The sequence below is a fragment of the Neolamprologus multifasciatus genome, chromosome 15, assembly GCF_963576455.1.
Source record: "Neolamprologus multifasciatus chromosome 15, fNeoMul1.2, whole genome shotgun sequence".
NCBI lineage: Eukaryota > Metazoa > Chordata > Actinopteri > Cichliformes > Cichlidae > Neolamprologus > Neolamprologus multifasciatus.
In genome coordinates, this window is record NC_140453.1 from 17,128,109 (window position 1) to 17,147,913 (window position 19,805).

The 19,805-nt window shown below is 40.7% G+C and overlaps 1 protein-coding gene across 2 annotated transcripts; it reads right to left on the minus strand.

The window, feature by feature from the left end:
* Window positions 1-6,656: 6,656 nt before the first annotated feature.
* Window positions 6,657-19,284, minus strand: thbs1b (thrombospondin 1b). Of its 2 annotated transcripts, XR_014869484.1 has the most exons (24): window positions 19,045-19,284; window positions 18,808-18,892; window positions 17,714-18,273; window positions 17,519-17,594; window positions 17,105-17,185; window positions 16,871-16,980; window positions 16,295-16,420; window positions 15,186-15,282; window positions 14,146-14,319; window positions 13,842-14,018; window positions 13,582-13,755; window positions 13,203-13,330; window positions 12,941-13,093; window positions 12,532-12,750; window positions 12,310-12,417; window positions 11,750-11,909; window positions 11,526-11,644; window positions 10,705-10,939; window positions 10,372-10,599; window positions 9,987-10,258; window positions 9,776-9,873; window positions 9,549-9,688; window positions 8,344-9,429; window positions 6,657-8,295 (listed from the first exon to the last, which is right to left on the minus strand). XR_014869484.1 is itself a non-coding variant. In XM_085133478.1 (23 exons), the coding sequence occupies exons 2-23, from the start codon at window positions 18,869-18,871 to the stop codon at window positions 9,422-9,424; spliced, it is 3,507 nt and encodes a 1,168-aa protein (XP_084989604.1). In that variant the 5' UTR covers window positions 18,872-18,892; window positions 19,045-19,284; the 3' UTR covers window positions 6,657-9,421. The 2 variants fall into 2 exon arrangements, 1 of the variants encoding a protein (XP_084989604.1); XM_085133478.1 differs by having other exon boundaries at window positions 6,657-9,429.
* Window positions 19,285-19,805: the final 521 nt, after the last annotated feature.

Below are 19,805 nucleotides of genomic sequence, written 5' to 3' on the forward strand. Positions count from 1 at the left end.
CGTATTTTGTAACAACTGAATTTTTCTGTCAAGGTTTTACAAACGTTAAATTAATCTTGCACTTACCTGAATTCCTTTGCATTACAGCTGGACCCAACACAGATGTCTCGCTCAATTTTTTTGAAGAGAAACATTGTCAGTGCCGCTCTGCAAGCAGAAGGTTTGCTCTCTGGCTGCAGGCCCACCTCTGTGCCTTTAGTCTGTTCAGCGAGCGTGAGAAGAGAGAAGCGAGCAACAGCACAGATTAGTTAGCTATGTGTGCAGTGTTGTTTTTGTGGTTTGTTAGCGAGATGGAGGCTGTGTCAAAGAAAAAGTAAGAAACACATTGTGTTGCCTCTATCCTCTCCAAATGATTATTTATATGCAAGCATAGTTAATGATTGGGTTTGGTCTTGTAGTTTTAGATCCCTTGTTATCACATGTTTGGTGGTGGCCAATAATTTAAATGACCTGAATATGTAATGAAAAAAATGTAAAAGTTCAAAAAAAGTTAAAAGCAAACTTTATTTAATAAAAACTAAAAGAAATATAAGCAAAACTTCATCTTTTGAAGTGCTTTAATCCTCTGCAGCTGCTCTGCTGTGTGTTTGTTGTATATATTCTCTTTAACTCTTAAACATGCGACTGTACAGTGATGCTAATGTGCAGCTGTGTCATACTGGTACAGATAGTGGAGGTGTACCATATGGGCACACAGTGTCTTTGCTGTGGCAGTGACGGTGTGTTTGAAGCAGCGAGTCTGTAACTCCACACAAGGCCAAGGCCAGGAGGAATTACAGGCCATCGGATAAACATAAGCTGTAAAGCAGTAGCAGGGCGTGCTCCCTTCAGGAAATTAAAAGCCAGTGCTTCTTCCTTCAGTCTGCCCACCTTCTCTCATCTCCTGCCAGTTCAGTAAATGAATAGCAAACTAATAGTGTCTGGGACTTTTCCTCTGTTGTCTGTATAGGGCATTCACCTTCACATTATCATACAAGTATAACAAAAAGAATGCTCTAACTAATTTTTCACAGGCATGAAAGGGATCATGGCATTAGCATAATGAGTACTGTACCATGTCTTAGTTGTTTGCTGTAATCTAGAGGTGCATTGTCAAAACATGCAGTCAGTAAGAGCTGCAACAGCTTGGTAAGACTGATTCCTTTTGTATCAGTGGTATTTTGATGATTCAGTTTTCCCTTTTGATGAAATGAAAAAACACCCTCTGTCTCTCAGGGAATGAATCAAGCATAAAAACAAAACATCTCACTGAATCTGAGCCTTTTAAATCCTTATCGAAGTTACTAATGTTCAGTTAGCTAAACATGTAAACAGTTGATAACTGTTGAAAACTGCTGAACACCTTTCTGTCATTATTAGATCAAGAGGAAAAATGTAAACACACTTTTCTTTACACCCTAGCAACTGCTCAGAAGCTAGATAGCTAGTTGCCTCATAAGTCATATCTGATCAGCGTATTTTCCACTTCTGAGTTCAACTATAAAGCAGTTGAACTTTAGAAATGCAAGAAAATGTTGATATAAAACTCCTATAGTGTGATTAGTCAGTGGGATTCTGGAGGAAAAGAACATTTGTGAATACATTTAAGGTTGCTCATTACAAACAATCAATAAAAGAAAGGAAATATTCCAGTGCAGGGACAAGAAAATCTGTTCTAAATTGTGAAAATCTTCAAAGATGACTCGCTCTTGAAAAAGAGATTGTTGCATTGTGGTTAAGATGGATAGTGGAGCACTTGTATATTAGTCAAGGAGAAGATGTGCTTAGTGTTTCCATGCTGCGGAGTAAAAGCAGGTCTCTGGCATGGCTCTCAAAGTAATAAAATAGGAAGCAAAGATGAATTTCATCCAGAATGGAATTCTGGTCACGTAGCCGTCTTTGCTAACATGGTCCCTGTCTGTTTTGGAGCATTCAGCCTTTTTGCTGCTTCTCTGCTTTACATGTGACCAGATGACAACGGGGAGAAATAAACAGAAGTAATGTACAAAACACACCCCACAGATGTGACAGAGGAACAAATGTGGTCACGCGTGCTGAACAGTGACTTAAAAAATGTAAAATTATAATGGATGGTATGAAAATGAACTAAAATTTCCCCCTTATAGTTTTTCAGTTGCAACTTATATTTAATTAACCATCATCTAATTATGAATTTTTTTAAACCTGTTGACATGCGTCAAAAGATGATGAAGGTCACCTTTTTTCCATCAAAATATTTGCTGCATGTTTAAGTTCACCAGGTGCAGTCAGCTCAGGGGTCAGAGGTCAGAGCACATCCTAGCCAGGAATCCCATCATGTCTGCCAAAAATCACAGGAAGCGCATTGTTCTCTATGGGGAATTACTTTATGAGGGCTTAGAGAGAGGAATTATAGAAACGTAGCCAAAGTGTTTATGTGATTAGACGGCAGTTATGTCACTAAGTCTGACCTAATAAAAAGAACTTCTTTGACTGATGCCATGATTGTTTTAGTTCTCATAAAACCTTTGTAGAGTTGTGGTTTTGAGTTGCTGCAGAGCCTCTGATTTGGAAAACACAAAGATCAGAAAATCCTGGCTGTTCCACTGAGTGTCCCAGAGTGAGTTATTATAAAATGACCCCTCATGTGACATCCAGCTGTCTGACACTTCAACACTGGTATTACAGAGAGTGGAACCATTTGAGCTTCAGCGGTTTATCTTATAAAGGTGTTTGCAAATCTTTTAAAACAAAGATAGACTACATTCAAGTATGTGGTTATTGACCAAAGACAATTTGTGTAATATATTAATTAGTGTTATCATTCGTAAAACTAAACTGCAAGACATTTTCAGTATTTTTTGCGCCTCTTTGACCCATATGATTATAAATTAGAAACCTTTGGGTAAACATTTGAACATTTGTCCACCTGGGCAACAACACTCTGCTAACAATAATTATATAAGGGTCGATGCTGTCCTTCTTAAGTTAAATGCAGTGTATGTGAAGGTCATTGTAATTAATGTAAAAGTAAGCATCATTTTATTATACTAACACTAATAATAATAATACTTTGTTGTGATGAATCACAAAAGAACAAGCACTGAGTTGGACTTACCTCTTTGTTCCTGCCAGACTGTCTGTGGGTCTTTGCATGTGAATGCTTCAGCCATTTGATGTATCATATCACTCATCATAGATGAGTCCAGATGTTGCACAACCTCTGGAGTGATTAAAGTGATGACTTGACCAGATATGGTGCCTGCAGCTATTTTTTGTTCTCACAAATAGTAGAGTGCAGGTGTCATTGGGGTTTTATTTTGATCCCACCCTCCACACCCACGTAACTATAATGGCAAGAAAATGCTTTGACTAAACCACATCCCAGATCTATTTTTCACTGAGCCTTTATTGTTCGAGATCATGTTATTTTCTTCCTATTTGAGTCTCGAATACTGTATGCACAGGTGGCATCCTGCAGCTCCTGTACTTAAGGAGGTGGATGGTGGGGAAATACCACAGTATTCAGTGGGGGGTCCTCCATCTTAAAATAACACTCCAACACCTCTGTACACAGCAGCAGGAAGCAGAGAGGTGTTGAATGACAGAAGGAGGACGAGTGAGGTCAGATCAAATGTAACATTTCAGGTTTGAGGTTTGAGGCTAGCTGTGGCAGTTGTGCAAATGCGGTGCAGTCTCTCCAATTAGGTGGATGAATTACATGAGCTAAAAAAAGGCATTTTTAACTTCAGGGTGGATGCCCTTTGTTCCATTCATCAGCATATTATTCACTACTTTTTGCTCACACATTAAAGGTTTGTGAGCAAATTGAGGGATACAGCTTTGGCCTGTCATTATTTGAGGAGAGTGGGTGGCAACTAATGACTGAACTGGTTTGCAATTGCAGGACTACCAGTTAAGTTCTGGTCTGTCTGGAAAATTTTTAGCACTTGCAGATCGTCTTGCTTCAGCTCATTTAAGTCTAACAAGAGCTATTTGATTAATCTCTGACCAAGACACCCACTTTAGGTTCACTGATGATTCTAAATCATGAATGTGAGTGTGAATGCTTGTGCATCTCTCAGTGTTAGCCCTGTGATAGACTGTCAACCTATCTAAGGTGTACCCTGCCTCTCACCGTATGACAGCTGGGATAGGTTCTGGTCCTCCAATCCCAGCTTTCATAGCTAACTCGGATTTACGATTACTATAAATACATGAGTTTGAGCTTTAGAAAAAATTTTCAACACAAACATAAGGAGAACATGTAAATTCAAACTTCTGAGTTCTGGAAAAAAAAACCTTGACTTGTCCCTAAAGAACCTCGTAAAAGACTGCAAAAACAAAGCATAACTCACATCAGCACGCCAATGCAAGGACAAGGGTGTATGCTCAGCTCTAGTCAAGCAGGTAACCATATGGTGCAAGGCTCAATGCAGTGGCTTGGATTAGAGTTCAATCCAGGTCCCATTGCTGTGTGCTTCCTCTTTCCTATATAAAACTTCGCTGTCTTATGAAATTATGATGACAACACACAAAAAAGAGTTTAGAAAAACAAAGCAAAAAAAAGACTTCATCTGAAATTTATTTACCACTTCTTATCCTGAAGTTTTTGTTTTATATATATAAAGAAATACATTTTAAATTTATTAAAAAATAATGAAGAGTACTCTTGACTCATTAGAAATTAAGACAAAACAGTCTAAAGGTACTTTATTGGATGGATAGCTTGATGGATGGATATTTGTTCAAAAGCAGGGTTTGCAGAAATCATGTTGGAACAAACACCAAAGCAAATCAAAAAGAATGGGAATTGATAAATGACTTATCAATTAGAATTCTTATTGACTGTCTCACTGACTCCACTTGGAGAGTCACCACCATCTCTAAGGTCAAAGGAGCTTAGAAGAAAAAGCTTCTGGACTTCTTTAAGTTGCTTGAATGACTGATCTGACCTGGATGACTGAGAACCTTCACAGACATATTGCCGTACATTTTGGGAGGAACACCCTTCAACTGGTGCGGGAGTATGAAAAGGAATCAAGGAAATTATCGGATTATAGGAACCATCTCCGTTTCAACTTCAAGCAACTAAAGAAGTCCAGAAGCTTTTTCTTCCAAGCTCCTTAGACTACAATGACCTGGATGACTGAGAACCTTCACAGACACCATGTCTAAGCAGCATATCAAAGTCATTATATTTGTGCAAATTGTATGTGTGCAGTGTGGCCAAATGTTTATGCATGTTGAAGGTATTTCCCATCTTATTTGTGTTCAGTGTTGGGGTTGTTATTGAAAAAAGTAATGCATTACACATTACTTCTTACTGTTCTTAAGAATAATGCATTGTGTTACTTAATTACTCCCCAGAGAAAATAATTTGTAACACAACTTTTTATACATTACGCTCACATTTCTCCATAAAATGACCTGAAACACACCATAATTACCAGTTAACAAAGTAAACCTCAAATAGCCAAGCGGGCTAACCCAGACATTGATATGTGTCTACTTCAAACGCTTTAACTACGTCACATGCAGTTTTAGAAACATCAGTGAATCCAACGTTTGTGGGGGTTTTTGGAGGGTGAAGCTAAAATACATGGAAGAAACACATACTATAACAGGCAGAAAAACTCCACACAGAAAGAAGTCATTAGTGACTCTTTTTTTTCTGTGAGGTAACTAACCAATACATGATTGTACTGCCTATCTTATCAGTTTCCCCAAGTAAGAGATGTGATATAATTTATTCATGGTTTAAAGGAAGATATTAGTGGAAAGACATTAAGACAGAATTTACAGAGTTTTCTATAAACTGGTATGTGTTAACTCTCACATCCTGAAATGTGCAGGATGTACAGCTTAAAATAGACCGTAAAGTAAACATGTGGGTGTTTGTAGGCAGCTGACAGAGACCTGTGAAAAATGCAGCCAGTATTAGGATGTCTGGTCTTTAATATTGCCACATTAGGTTATTATGGATTATTACAATACTGGCCTAAGTTAACAAGAAGAAGTTCATAATCAGCTTCCTTTTGTTTTAAGGGAAATGTTGTAATGTAACCAGTTAATTTATATTTGTCTCTCTCCATTTGACTGCAACAGGATAAAGAGTCATTCTATTTGCCATAAAATGATCTCCATAATCATATCTAAACACAATTATGTCTGGTCTGTCTTATTCTGCATATGTCTTATGCAGCCACTGTAGCTCAACGGCCTAAGTCACAGGAATTCAAACATCAACTGAAAGTCTAAGTCAGAATGCATCCCTCTGCATGACTCCAGTCATTAGAAGTCACTGAGCTCTTGTTGTATTTCACCTGTGTGAATCTGAACTGTTAAGTGCACATGAAAAATTACCTGTATGTTTTCATTTTTAGGACACATGCATTAGCAAGCTTTTGCAGCCATATGTCACCAGAACTCTGAGGTCTTCTATTCAGTGCTGGTTATCCATCCTTAAGTCTAAAAACTAAAGGTGTCAGAGCCTTTGCAGATGTTGCCCTACACCTTGAAACTCTTTGCCCTCTGATCCATGATCCACAAGCTCAGTCGACTACAAAAGTTAAAAAAGAGCTTATTTTTTGAACTGGCATTCAGGTAGCATTCTTTTAAACGCCCTTTTATTTCTAACATCCTGGTGTCCTTTTACTCCTGATCTTAGTTTGTTTTTTTGTTTTTTTTTTGGGCGGGGGGGGGGCTCAGGTTTTCAGAAATCAGCAGTTACAAAATAACAACAATATAACAAATTCAGCACACACGTATATAATGCCTTTCAGTCAATGTCAAGGTTTGTGTCAACCTAATATTTGCATATAGCAAAAGAGGTCACACAGATCAAACTAAGGAGGAGACACCTGCGCCACATTCCTCATGAGGCCTTTATCATCGAGATGACGGAATGTACAAGTCTATCTGTGCTTCTGAGAAAGTAGGGCAAACATTCGACTGTAAGTAATTTTGATTGCTGTGCGCTGAATCTATAGATCTGATCAAATCTACTTGCGTTTTTGATGGATTTTGTTGGTGAGAGTCACTGCTCTCCATAAATCGTGGATTGATCAATGCCAGATGGCATGAAAAACAATAAATTAATGAGAATGTTAACAACTATTTATTGTCTTAAAATACATAACAAAATAGTTGTGATGAATTAAAACAGCATTTTGCTTTGTACAACTATGAAAATGTTTACAGACAAGCAAAACTAATTGTACAAAAATATTGGTAACATTGATACACAATAACAAAAAAGATGAAAACAATAAAGAACATAACATCCTCACGTCAGTGTGCAAACCGTTTATACAGATGGACATGTGCCCCTTAATAAGGCAGCAAATCCTGATAAATTATTTAAATAGCAAATTTCTACAAACACATGCGCGCGCACACACACACACACACACAAAATCAGCGTCTCACAAACCACTAAGACAAACAGGACAATAATTTATCTGCTAAAAACCGCATTGGACATACGTGATAAAGCAAAATAAAAATAAAAATATAAGAAATATCCCACCTTCTTATAATTTTCACTGTAGTAAATCATGGGATTGGGAGCTCTGCTGTATTTGTAGCTATGTCATGTTATATTATTTACAGCTCATGCTACAGTAGCACTAAGATGTCAATCATTTCAAAGGAATACGAAGAAGTACTTATGTTTTTGTTTGATCAAATTATACAACAGCAATGAGGTAATAATTGTACATCAACGATCTCCTTTGTTTTTCATCTCTCTCTGAAGAAAAGGCACACGGATCAGATACACTTCATGCTAAATAGCCCTGTCTGAAGAGTAACGAATTCTGGAGATAAAAGACAACGACAATGTTATACATCCTGCATCTAAGCGTACCTGATTTGGGGTCAATTTTCACTGTGATTGGAAGGATACTTTTACTTTATCAAAGTACAAAAATTTTGTTTACTGCCTACACTGTAGGCAAAAATCAATAAATTAGATGTATTTACATTATTTCATAGCAAATTCCCCCAAAGGTTGAGGGGGCTAAATCTCTTCGATTTCTACAGTTAGGATCTGATATAGGGAGTATTTTGGAAGAAATTTTGACTATGTGGCTATAGACTCAAGCAACTTTTTGTAAAATATAATTATCTCCATCTAATCCTGAGAGTTGTTAAGACAACCAGATGACATCAAAAAAAAACAACAATACCTGTATGTAAATGATAGTTAACATAAACCAGTGCTGTCTTGCATCGCATACGCACATGGCATCATGAAGAGCACAAGTACCCAGATAGGATACTCAAAAGAGTCAGAAGATCAATATGAAATGCTGTACATTTCTCACCCGCGAGCTATCTCCAATTCCAGCTAGCTAGCTAACAGTGTAAGCTAGAAAAAACAGTTTTTTTTCTAGCTTACACCAAACAGTGTATGTTATGGATTTGTCTGGTGTTTAGGTATGTTAAATTGAACTGTAATCTTCACTGTTGAGTAATTCTGTATTAAAAGAATCACCAAAGGTTCAAGAAGTTGCAAATTTTTACAAAACATGTTAGCTAACTCATCAAATGCAACTGTTTTTTTTTCTATTAGGAACATGTTTTAGCATGTTCAGTTTGAGACAACTTTGTCGGAATTCATGCATTACGTAAGTATGCAGTGTACGTACTGTGCTACTTGGAACTCTTGGAAGTATTCAAATTGAGACAAACACAGTTCATAGTTCTTCTACCCTAGGGTAGAAGATGAAAGAACGCTCTTGTTCCATTCATGGTTAGTCTTCCACATACATTCTGTACATGCATGCAAACATTTATCCACAGCATCATATTCCCCTTATTTCTAACTTGCTCCCCTCTCAACAGTTTTCTTAAATCATTAACAACAAAAATTCCTACAAAATGTCATCTTCATTTTTTGAGTCCTCATAAGTTGTATTGTCCAGGATCTACATCCTGGTCAGACTGGTAAGGCATAGGAAATATTCTTCTTTATTTCTTTGGGAAGTCCATCTAGAAAGTGAGGCAGAAAAGGCTGAAGAGCTGAGATAGAAAGAGAGAGAGAGAGACGTAAAGACTTGGAAGTGCATAGTTGTTTATGAGGAGCCATTTCTGTACAGAGATCAATGAGGTCTTTCAGAGAGCGGGTGAAGCAGGCAGAGCGGGGATAGAAAGGTGTTGGTGACCTACAGGCTTTGTTGGTTTTTTTTTTCACCTCTCCCTGCTCTTATAGATGTTAAGGATGGTGATGGAGAAGGGGCTCTCTGATCCTCAAATGGCATTCAGCTGGTTGGTTTTCTTCCCAAACCGGCTTCAAGTTACCCTGAGGCTAACCATATGCCCTTAGCCCAGTCTGAGTGAGTATGCCCAAAAAGAAAGAGTTGCGGCAATAAATCGGTCCCTGGACTTTGCATGAGAATATAGAAGTTCATACTTTATACAAAAAGGTGCATTCCTCAGAGCTTCCTGCGCCGTACATTTATGCATCTGTCAAAAGGAAGAGACATAACATGAAGAGATTGGAGAGGGTTTGTTTAATGTCTTTAATTCTAGAGTCCATTTTAATAGAACAATGTCAATTTTAGTGGTTTTCAAATAAAACTTACCTCTGCATTCATACTTGAGGTCTGAGAAGTATACCATCTCTTGTGAAAAGACAAAAAGACCTAGCCTTCCACCTGCGTATGTCTTGTCATAGATGCTACCAGAATCAGCCATGATCTTCTTACCCTCATACATGACAACTCTGTGGAAATCAAGGAAAAATTAGACATTTGAATGTCAAACTCATGAAGGGTAACTACCTACAGACTCATAATTATTTTCTGCCCACCGAATGTGTCCTGTTCTCGGCCTATGGATCAGATGCCATCTGTAGGCAGTGAAGTCTTTCCATCCAACGTTCTTTGGGTCATGCCAGAGAGTGCGAACCTAAAGCGTGTGAAAAAAATAAATAAAAGACATGAGTTTTTCTATTTTATTTAGGTTTGATTATCAAAAATAAATGTTTAAATTGTCCATGAAAGAACAGAAGTCCAATGTACCTGTCCTGGGGTGTTGCCTGTGTGCCAGAGGGCATTTCTGAGGTGCTCTCCTGGGCCGGTGGTGGAATTAACCACTTTGATGGACAAGCCAGAGTAACCTTGTGCCTTAGTTGGCTTATGTGACCAGTAGGTCTGTGTGATTTGCTTCCACATCACCACATAGAACCTGGAACTGGACTGGTAGCCAAACACAAAGCCGGCATAGTCATCATCCCTGTCAGTGTTGATGAAGAAAGTCCCACTGAAGTCCACTGCATTGAACTCATGGTAGCCTGAACAAAAACAGGTTGAAAAGGTGTCACGACAAGAATTGAATAAAAAAGAAACTTTCCTGTTAGTCTTTGCAAAGTTACACATTTGGTCCAGAGAAATCGTTGGTACTTACCAACAGCAATGCCAGGGTCACAGTTAACAGTTTGAACCAGCTCTTTGCCCTGGTGGCGGACGACCCAGTTAGGATCAATCTGGGAGGTGCCTTTTGGATCCAAAGGAACCATCTGGAACTTGCGGAAGTCTGTCTCACTGATGTCAAAGTTCTCGGGACACACGTCATAGATGTCAGGCACATTGTCCTGATCAAAGTCATCTTTGCAAGCATCTCCACGGCCATCACCTGAAAAATACATATTCCAAATTATTTAATAATAATAATGATACCCAGGGTGTATGTGTTCCAGCATAAAACTGCTTAGATGTATCCATGTCCAACTTTGCTCACCATCAGAGTCCAGCTGATCAGGATTGAACGCCAGCCTGCAGTTGTCTTTTTCATCAGGGATGCCATCATTGTCGTCATCATGGTCACAGGCGTCACCTTTGCCGTCCTTGTCATGGTCAGCCTGATTGGCATTGGGAATATACGGGCAGTTGTCCAGGTTGTTCTGGTGTCCATCCTCATCAATGTCCTGGTTGCTGTCGCACTTGTCTCCCACGCGGTCATCATCTGAATCCAACTGCAAAATCAGAGTGTTTAAACATCCTAGTTAGATCTGGTTTATGGGAAAAATTGAGTATTAGCTTACTTGTACTCTATACACCACCAAATAACAGCTGCATTCATGTCTGAACATGTGTCTTTTGGCCTTTAATTGTGCGCTTCACTCTTTAAAAAGCACATCAGTTTAGACTTCCCCTCCTTCCCCTATTCTTCTCCTAATTCCTGTTGTTTAACACATTCCTCTTTCTCAGTGTAGCATGGCACAGGTGGACTAAGCAGGACTAAGACAGAGCACACATATAGCCCAAGGCAAGCCCATTCCTTAGTAATATCCAGCCTGGGGCCTCTCCAGCTAACGTCAATGAGTCATTGAAAAGACCCCTAGCCCCCCACCACGCCTTACTGAACTAATGTGCCCTTCAGCTGCATACAGGATTTACTCCACCTTTTACATGCCATGATAATGCTTCAGCAACTACTGAAGCCTGCTTTGACTGAAAGGGAGATATAAAAGAGAGCCCGGGAGATGAATGTGGATTATTGTTGCCGGGTAAGACTGAAGCAAATGGGTAACAGCAATGCATGTGTTTGCTTTTACACACCTGATCAGGATTATGTTCTAGTGGGCAGTTATCACACATGTCTCCCACTCCATCCAGATCTGTGTCTCTCTGGTCAACATTGTACACATAGGGACAGTTGTCCTTCTCATTCAGTATGCCTGGCATAAACGGAAATAAATTAGATAAAAAGACAGCACAAAAGCAGAAAATATAAAAGTATTGTCTAAGAGTTATGCTGATTATTTTTTGTTTGCAGGTCTCACCATCTCCATCAATGTCCACTGCGCAGGCATCTCCCTCTCCGTTGCTGTCGGTGTCTGTCTGGTCTGGGTTGCTATTGTAGGGGCAGTTGTCACAGCCGTCACCCACATCATCACGGTCATAGTCATACTGCCTGGGATTGTACACAAAAGGACAGTTGTCCTGTTTGAAAAAGAGAAAAATGCAGTGTTAGAGAAAGAGTCAATGACAGTTTTTAAGGTGCTGCGGTTGTAATTTCCAACTCCCTCCCTGCCCATTTACAGGGAGGGAGTGATGCGGGATGAAAAGCAGCTTTATTTGTAGGCTCTCTCCTGCATCAAATGTTGGGATTAGCAGCACACAGCGCAGCTCCTTCAGAACCTCAGCACTGGAATTTGAGGTTTTGGCTCAGCCTTGGGAGAAACATTTGTTTTTCTTTTGAGCGCCACCCTCCTCTACCCTACCCCCATCTCCACCTGTCCTCTTATTAGACAACGTGATGAATGCAAAAAGACGTGCACAGGCACCGTATCACACTTATTCCTTGTACAATCTTATTTCCTGTCTGGAAATGTTTACTTACCCTATCATCAGGAATACCATCGTTGTCATCATCATTGTCACAAGCATCTCCAATGCCATCCTTATCATAATCTTCTTGCCCTGAGTTCGGGAGGTTGGGACAGTTGTCCTGAATGAACAACAACAGAGTCAGTCTCAGCCATTATAAGCAATATTTAGATATTTTCACTTTAACTCTGCAAAAACATTGACATTTCTTTGCAGCTGCTTTGCTACTACGTACTTTTTTGCAGTGGTAGGTGGCGTTTTCGACACACACCAAATCTGAATTGGGCCACCCATCCAGATCTGTGTCCTCTCCGCAGATATGGCCATTGCCAGCATAACCAGGTTTGCACTCACATCGGAACATGGGGTCAGCAAAGTGTCCAAGATAGTTACAGCGGGCATTTTTGTTACAGTCATGGCTTCCATCAAGGCAGGGATTACGGGGTGAGCACACCTGTAGATTGAAGATGAGATGAATATCAGTGGTGAGACGAGCTCTGCATAGTTTAAATTCATGACATTCTCTCCTTAGAGGCACATATTCATCACAACACATTAGTATGACCTCTCCCTGTTATCAGTATTTGTTTAATAAATGTTGTCTCTCTTGCTCTGTTTTTGGCTTCTAACAGGAATCTACTTGCCTGCTTATTAGCAGCAGCCTGCTCCACACCATGGCCAAACGGCTGGGGTCCTGAGTAACGAATTGGGCAGGGCAAACAGTTGTAGCCTGGAACGGTGTTCTCGCAGCGGTGCACCCCATTAAACTCAAAGCATGCATCAGGAACCTCTTTGCACTGTTTTCAGGATAAAAAAAGAATCACAGTTATGGTTGCGATGTTGCCTGAATTCTAATATATGACTGTAGCTGCTTTAATCATTGAACAACAGCTGAAGAAGTTTTACCTCATCAATATCTTTACACTTGATCCCATTGCCAGTGTATCCTGCTGGGCACTTCCCACACTTCCAGGAACCATCGGGAAAACTTGTGCACTTGGCACCAGCAAAGCAAGGGTTGGACAGACATCCATCTGAACACAACAATGCAGTCATCATTATCAAAATCCTTCATATGTAACCTGCTTTTAATCTTAGTAATCCTAATCTCTCATTGAGATGGTACACTTACGTATATTTAAAAAAAGCCTTCAACAAATAAAACCTACATTGTAGTGGATGCCAACAATAATGTTGTAAAGACTAAATTTTAAAAAACATGAATAATAAAAAATACCAAATACATGGAATACGTGAAACTCCTTTAAATGATAAAATGCCTCACCGATTGGGCAGGGGGTCTTGTTGCACCTCTGGATGTCCTTGGCTTCACCGACACACTCTTTACCGCCGTACTGTGGTGCAGGATTATTGCACAGGCGTTTCCGAGTCTGTTGACCACCTCCGCAGGTGAGACTGCATGAATCCCAGGGAGACCAGGGACCCCAGTTGCCATTGACTGATGAAGACATGAAGAAAGCATGATCAACGTCTTCTCTTGCTTTACACAGTAGCAAAATCCAACTGTAGTATGAAGAAACTTACTGGGACACGGGGACTTTGTACACGTTTCAGTTTGCCGGCCTTCTCCAACACAGTCCTTGCCTCCTAGCTGAGGAGTTGGGGAGTTGCAGAGGCGGATTCGGGTGATGACACCAGCACCACAGGTGACCGAGCATGATGACCATGGTGACCAGTGGCTCCAGCTGCCATCCTGCTTGACTAAAGGCCACAAAACAAGGTCAGAAATCAGTTATCAAGAGCCAAAAAGTTGACATTTTTGACATTAAATCATAAAAAAGTCACACGTATTTTCTGTCTTTTCTTGTTGTTGGTTAAGTTAACTCACAGCGCTTGTCACACTCCTGGAGGTAACAGTCTCGGGTTTGCACAGAGGTGCCCTCACAGTTGTTATTGATACGGTCGCAAGAGCGCCCACGCTGCTGGATGCCACGCCCACATGACACGGAACAATGGGTCCATTCAGACCACGGCGACCAGCCGTCCTCTGCATAGTCGCTCGCTGAGCGGGAGGGAGAGGGAGAGAATATGAGAAGGAGGCGAAGAGGGAGACAATAAAAGAGCTATTGCAGCGAAGCAGCACCCCCTCGCAAACAGCCCCTAACCTTAAATGAGGAGGGGAAGCTCTAAAAGCAGTGGACTAATAGTCTGGATTTAGCTGGGAGACACAGCTGTTGTGAGCATACGTAGAGGACTAACTGGAGAAATAGAAAGGCCTCCTGTCCTCAGGATGGATAGGGATGCCCCACTGGCTTATGTTTTCCAAAGAGGAAACAGCTTTTGAAAACATGGCCCTGGGTCTGTAATGACTTCAGCAAGTGGCTGACGCCGGGATGAATGTGGCTCCCAATGTTTACTTAGGTTTTAGGGAAGCATCGCAGCCAAGTCTGCCAAGGTATGAAGAACATGCCACCTCACCTCATGTAAAAGATGGCTTCACTAAACAGAAAACCAATTTTCCATTCCCCTTTAACCAATTTGGCAAATTGCAGCCATTTCAACTTGAAGATTCAAAGATGTTTTAGAGCACAAAGCGCTAATGTTCCAAACACATAAGCACCCTTTCATACTAATGCAGTTAAATCATCTTTAAAACTAGTATTTTTTTTTCTAATGAAGAGAAAGCTTTACATCAAGGGAAATATTTGTGGTTTTTTGTTTTATATGGCAACTAAAATAGAAACAGCTCGCTCAGGGAATGGTACAGTGTTAGCTGAAATGTCATACACTTTACGCTATGTGGACCATTAATGTAACATTTATAGTGCAGGTTTGCATACCTATAATTATTTTAATTACAGTGTGTATTTGTATAGCTATGCAGGTCATAACAAAATGTGTTGGAGATCGTAGATTAGAAAGGCTTACGTGTTCCACAGCGTGGGCAGCACTCTCCATCGGGAACAGTAGCATTAGCACAGGGGATCAGGGGGCAGGAGATCTTGCGACACACAGTAGCAGAGTTCTGCAAAAGCACAGAGATCAAATTCATGTTTAAATATTTGGATATCACTCAAGTTTTGCTGCAATTTTTCTCCAAATTCAGTCCAGGCACTCAGTCAAGTCCCAGTGCTTGAATGGAATTTGAAACACTGGACCCTTCACAACGGCGTCACTAATGTGGAGTTTGTGGGGTTGTTTAAATCCATTTAAATTAGTGCATGTTTGAAGATGTGTTTTTAATCGAGGCTTCGCCCATGTACGTGCAACCATCTCATTAAATCCACTATTGGTCATGTGAGTTTAAACATGGAAGAATGAGTAAGAAGCAAGAGTTCTGGCTGAGAACGGGGACCCCTGCAGCCAACACCTGCCGACTAGGTCAGGGGAGGGTGGGAAAGAGGCCAAAGTCCTAATAATGGATATGGGTTTCAGCATGGAGCCGGACTGGGCACAGAGCCCCGAACAAGTAAAGCCAGCCTGCCAGCACAACCTGTGTGGGTTCACTATGAATGACTCAGGCATAAGAACTGCCTTTTGACTATGCATGCTAATGTTCTCCCTCCAGGAACTGATCACTGACAGGGAAAAAAGCGGAACCTGGAAGAAGTAGTCTATCTGCACAGGAAGAAATAAGCAAATGAACCCACTGGTGAAATGCGGGAAGATTTCCTCCCATGTATTTTACATCTACATCCTCCTGTCCACTTGTCAAAGCCAAGGTCTTGTTCTTAATTATGGGCAACGGATCACTTAAGTCCCTCAAGCCCCTCAAGGCCACAGTCAAGTTGAACTTCTGACAGCAGACCTGTCATTACAACAATAAAGACTGTTGGCCTCCTGCCCAGTCGCCACACTACTTACTAATTACTGACCAGATCAGTTGTGTTGTGGTTAAGTGTGTCTGCCCATTGTGGGCTGTCATCATAGCGTGTGTGCTTGTGTGTGTGTACATGTAAAGAGAAGTCAGAGCACTGAGTAAGTCCTCCTCACACGTGTGTTTAAGTACACTGGTGGGAGTGCTGTGGAGATCTCACCTGACAAGTGCACTCGGTGCAGTCATCCACAGTCCACTCGTCTCTGTTCTTGCGAACGATGCCATTGTGGATACAGACACCACTGTGAATTCCAATGTGGGATTTAATAAGCTTGTTTTCATCCGTCTGAGGAAAAGAGAAACAAGAAAAATAGACTTACGATAATGAGTTGTTAGCTTGGTTGTTAAAAGAGAAAAAATGTGAAGCCCATTTTAAAATTCACAAAGTAACAGAGATACAATTCTGAAGAAATGCAGGAGGTAAGCAAATTCAGTGTCAGCACAGAGGAAAAGAATTATATGGTGTACAGAGTAATAAACAGTAAAACTACACAGTAAAAACCATTTGGTGTTTTTCTGATACCGATTTGCTGAAATTACAGATGATTTTCTGTCAGATGCCTTCTCAAGTTTCATTCACAGTGCAGAGCTTTACAAATATTTAAGAGCTCTGTATCTCCTTTGCTTAAAATACAGACAACTGTACACACATCTGACACACAGGCAAACAGATAACCAGCAAAGAGGCAGACGTCACTTAGGTTCTTCTACACTGTCTTCTGGGTTTGCTCCTTACCAGCTTGCGGAGTTCAGTGGACAGCTCCTTGACCACCACACCAAGACCCTTCAGCTCTTTAAACATACTGAGCAGGTCCTCACAGGAGAAGCCACACACCATCTGCAGGTCTTCACCAGAATACATAACAGTGAGAAAAACATACTTAATTTTTATTTCAGATTAAAATTATTTAATTCTCATATAGTTTAGAAAAGTTTGCAGACTGAGTGCATCAGATGCAGCAATGCCTACCTTTAGTCTTATGGCCACTGTACTCAGTTCTGATGGCCGAGGAGCCATTGAGGTTCCTCAGGACCATGGTGTCAGTCATGGCTGAAAGAGAAATACTGCTGTGAATCAGTATACTATTTCAATGGTAATATATTAATTAATAAGGTCAAGCATAATGGCCGGCAGCAGTAAATTATGCAAAAAGTAATTAGTTCATTCTGCATAGGCTGGAGAACATACTGTGAGACCACAGAGCTCTGAGATATTTGTAAACTGGCATTCCTTTTTGGCATCTCGTAAACAGCTTCTCGGGCAGTGTTTGGTACAGAAATCAGCAGACAAACGGAGTACACGCAGATTTCTTTGATAAGGTATTGCTCGCACTTGAGAGTGCATGGAGCAGATGAGTGATTGGTAAACACTTCGAGTACTCACCGCTTTGGCATCCTTTGTTGCGTAGAATAGCTTCCAGAGTCGTTCCAAACACAAACCGCACGTTTTGTAGGACCCCCTGCAAGTATCAGTGTGCAGTTTAAGCACCGGTACACAATTCGAAAAGTTCATCACACTCAAAGTATTTGAAAAGAAATTCCTTCCTGACATATGCTGCTCCATTCTCTCAGCTCTCACCGTGAACTTGTCCTTCACGGCTCCCTTGCCAACCCTGAGCTGCGCGCTGGCCGGAGTCTCCTGCGTCAGGATGCTCTGAATTGGCGCATCCAGTTCAGCGGTGTTCACCTCATCGCATCCCACGTACAGCTTTGCCCAGTCCTCCTGCACGAACAACGTGATATTTTTCCACTGACCCGTAGCCAGACCCACATCTTCGATGGAAACCACCTGCTGCTTGTTCTCGGTGGAGAAAACAATGTCCAAGGTGTTCGCTTTTCCGTTTGAGACGACCTCAAACACGGGTCCGGCTCCATCCTTCTTCTCCACAGTCAGGAGGCTTCCCCTGGTGCGTCTGAACTGCTTAAAGTTGAGCAGTAGGAGGAAACCCCGCTCGGCATGGATGGAATCGATCAGGTCCCTAAACGAGTTCTCGGGGACCGGGGGAATCAGGTCCGGGTTGAGGATCTTGTAGGCGGGGCTGTACGGGTCGTCTCCTTTCACCAGGGTCACCCCGTGGTTCTTGCTGGGGACTTTGACGAGCTCAAACAAGTCATACACGCTATTGTCGTCTCGACTCTCTGCGGGTGAATAACAATAAGTCAGCCTTTGTGAGGCGCTGGATTTCTATTGTTTTCACTTTTAGAGTACTGCAAAACGTTTTTAAAGCCATACCAGCTCCTTTATATTCTGTGTTTTTTTAACCTCCTAGGACCTGGCGTCCACATATGTGGGCATCACATTTTGGGTTATTTAGACCAAAAATATTAAATTTTGCTCTACAACGGCCTGATAGCCACTTACGAAGACATTATACTGCTACTGTTCTATCGAAATTTTAAACGAATATCCTCATAAGTGGCTCTCATTTTTCTTAGAAACAAAAATCCGGTAAAACAAAAAATCTGGTAATTCTTTGTTTTTACATTCATTGGGTCCCAATATGCCCAAATATCAAAGAGAAATCAAAAATGCATGCCATGGAAGAGTTGGGGTCTTAGGAGGTTAAATTAAAAACAAACAAACACAAAAAACAAACACAAGCTTTTTTTTCCTTATCTTTCACAAGAATCATTCTGACAAGCTTTAACCAGTTCAAACTGAGACAAACTCACCTGCGACTCTCGCAGCCTCGCAGGTCCAAAGCATCAATAACAAAAATATCCCCGGCAGCTTCATGGTGAAAGACAAATCTGCGGTCTGTGACAAATAACCACAAAAAACACAGCAGTTCCATTTTAATTTAAAGCATTAATGGTATTGTCAAAAAGAGTCAGCCTGCAGCAGGTTGTACACCTAAAATACAGCTGCCCAAAGAGCGATGGCTCTCACTCAGAATATTTACCACTTACCTGCTTAAAGCAGCAGATCCAAAGTAATAAAATCCGGAAAAATCTGGAGAAATCCAACAATTAATCCCCAAGCATGAATTTGTGACGAGTTGTTTATATATATATATATATTTATAAAGTTCCACTGCGAAAAGAAGGAAAATATTGACAAAAAGAATTTGTTGTATTTTAGTTTTTGTTATATAGAAATTTCTCCCTCCGGTGTCAACCGCTAAAATACAGCTTTTTAAGCCGAAGGGGAGACAAAGTGCTATTTAAATAGTTTGATGCCATTCCTAAGAAGCAGCCTCGTCCAATCACGGTGAGGGGAGAAAAAGGGACGAGCTTATCCTCTTAGGAGAGAGAGAGAGAGAGAGAGAGCGTTTTCCACTGCGGGACCAACTTCACTGTGTTGCCTTCAGAGTCTTAATAGTCCAGTGTTTCATCTCAGCGTCCATCCATCAGCCCTCACAGGCATTTCCGTCTCACAGCTACAGCGACGTGTTTCTAACATTCACAGCAGAAAAAACAAGTCCTCCACAATGTTATTCTCCCATCTCTTCAACTGGTTAAATTACAGCTTTTTGGGTAACAATATATGCTCTATCATATTCCTTTGATATCTTTATGGAAACTTTTGTGGATTTTTTTTCATATATATGTCTGTTTTCAGACTTACTTCTGCTTTGAACTTTTTCTATAAACTTGTTATATTCCTCATACTAATATTGTGGTGTATTAACTTTAAAAAAATACTATAAAAATTACACAATGAACCTTTT

Bases quoted from the DNA above. Each gene is read 5' to 3' on its own strand.
- thbs1b (XM_085133478.1), bottom strand. From the start codon at position 18,871: ATGAAGCTGCCGGGGATATTTTTGTTATTGATGCTTTGGACCTGCGAG. The intron at 13,756-13,841 runs GTAAGTTTCTTC...TGTCTTCATCAG, and splicing joins TACAAAGTCCCCGTGTCCCA to TCAATGGCAACTGGGGTCCC. The intron at 9,874-9,986 runs GTACATTGGACT...CACACGCTTTAG, and splicing joins CAGGCAACACCCCAGGACAG to GTTCGCACTCTCTGGCATGA.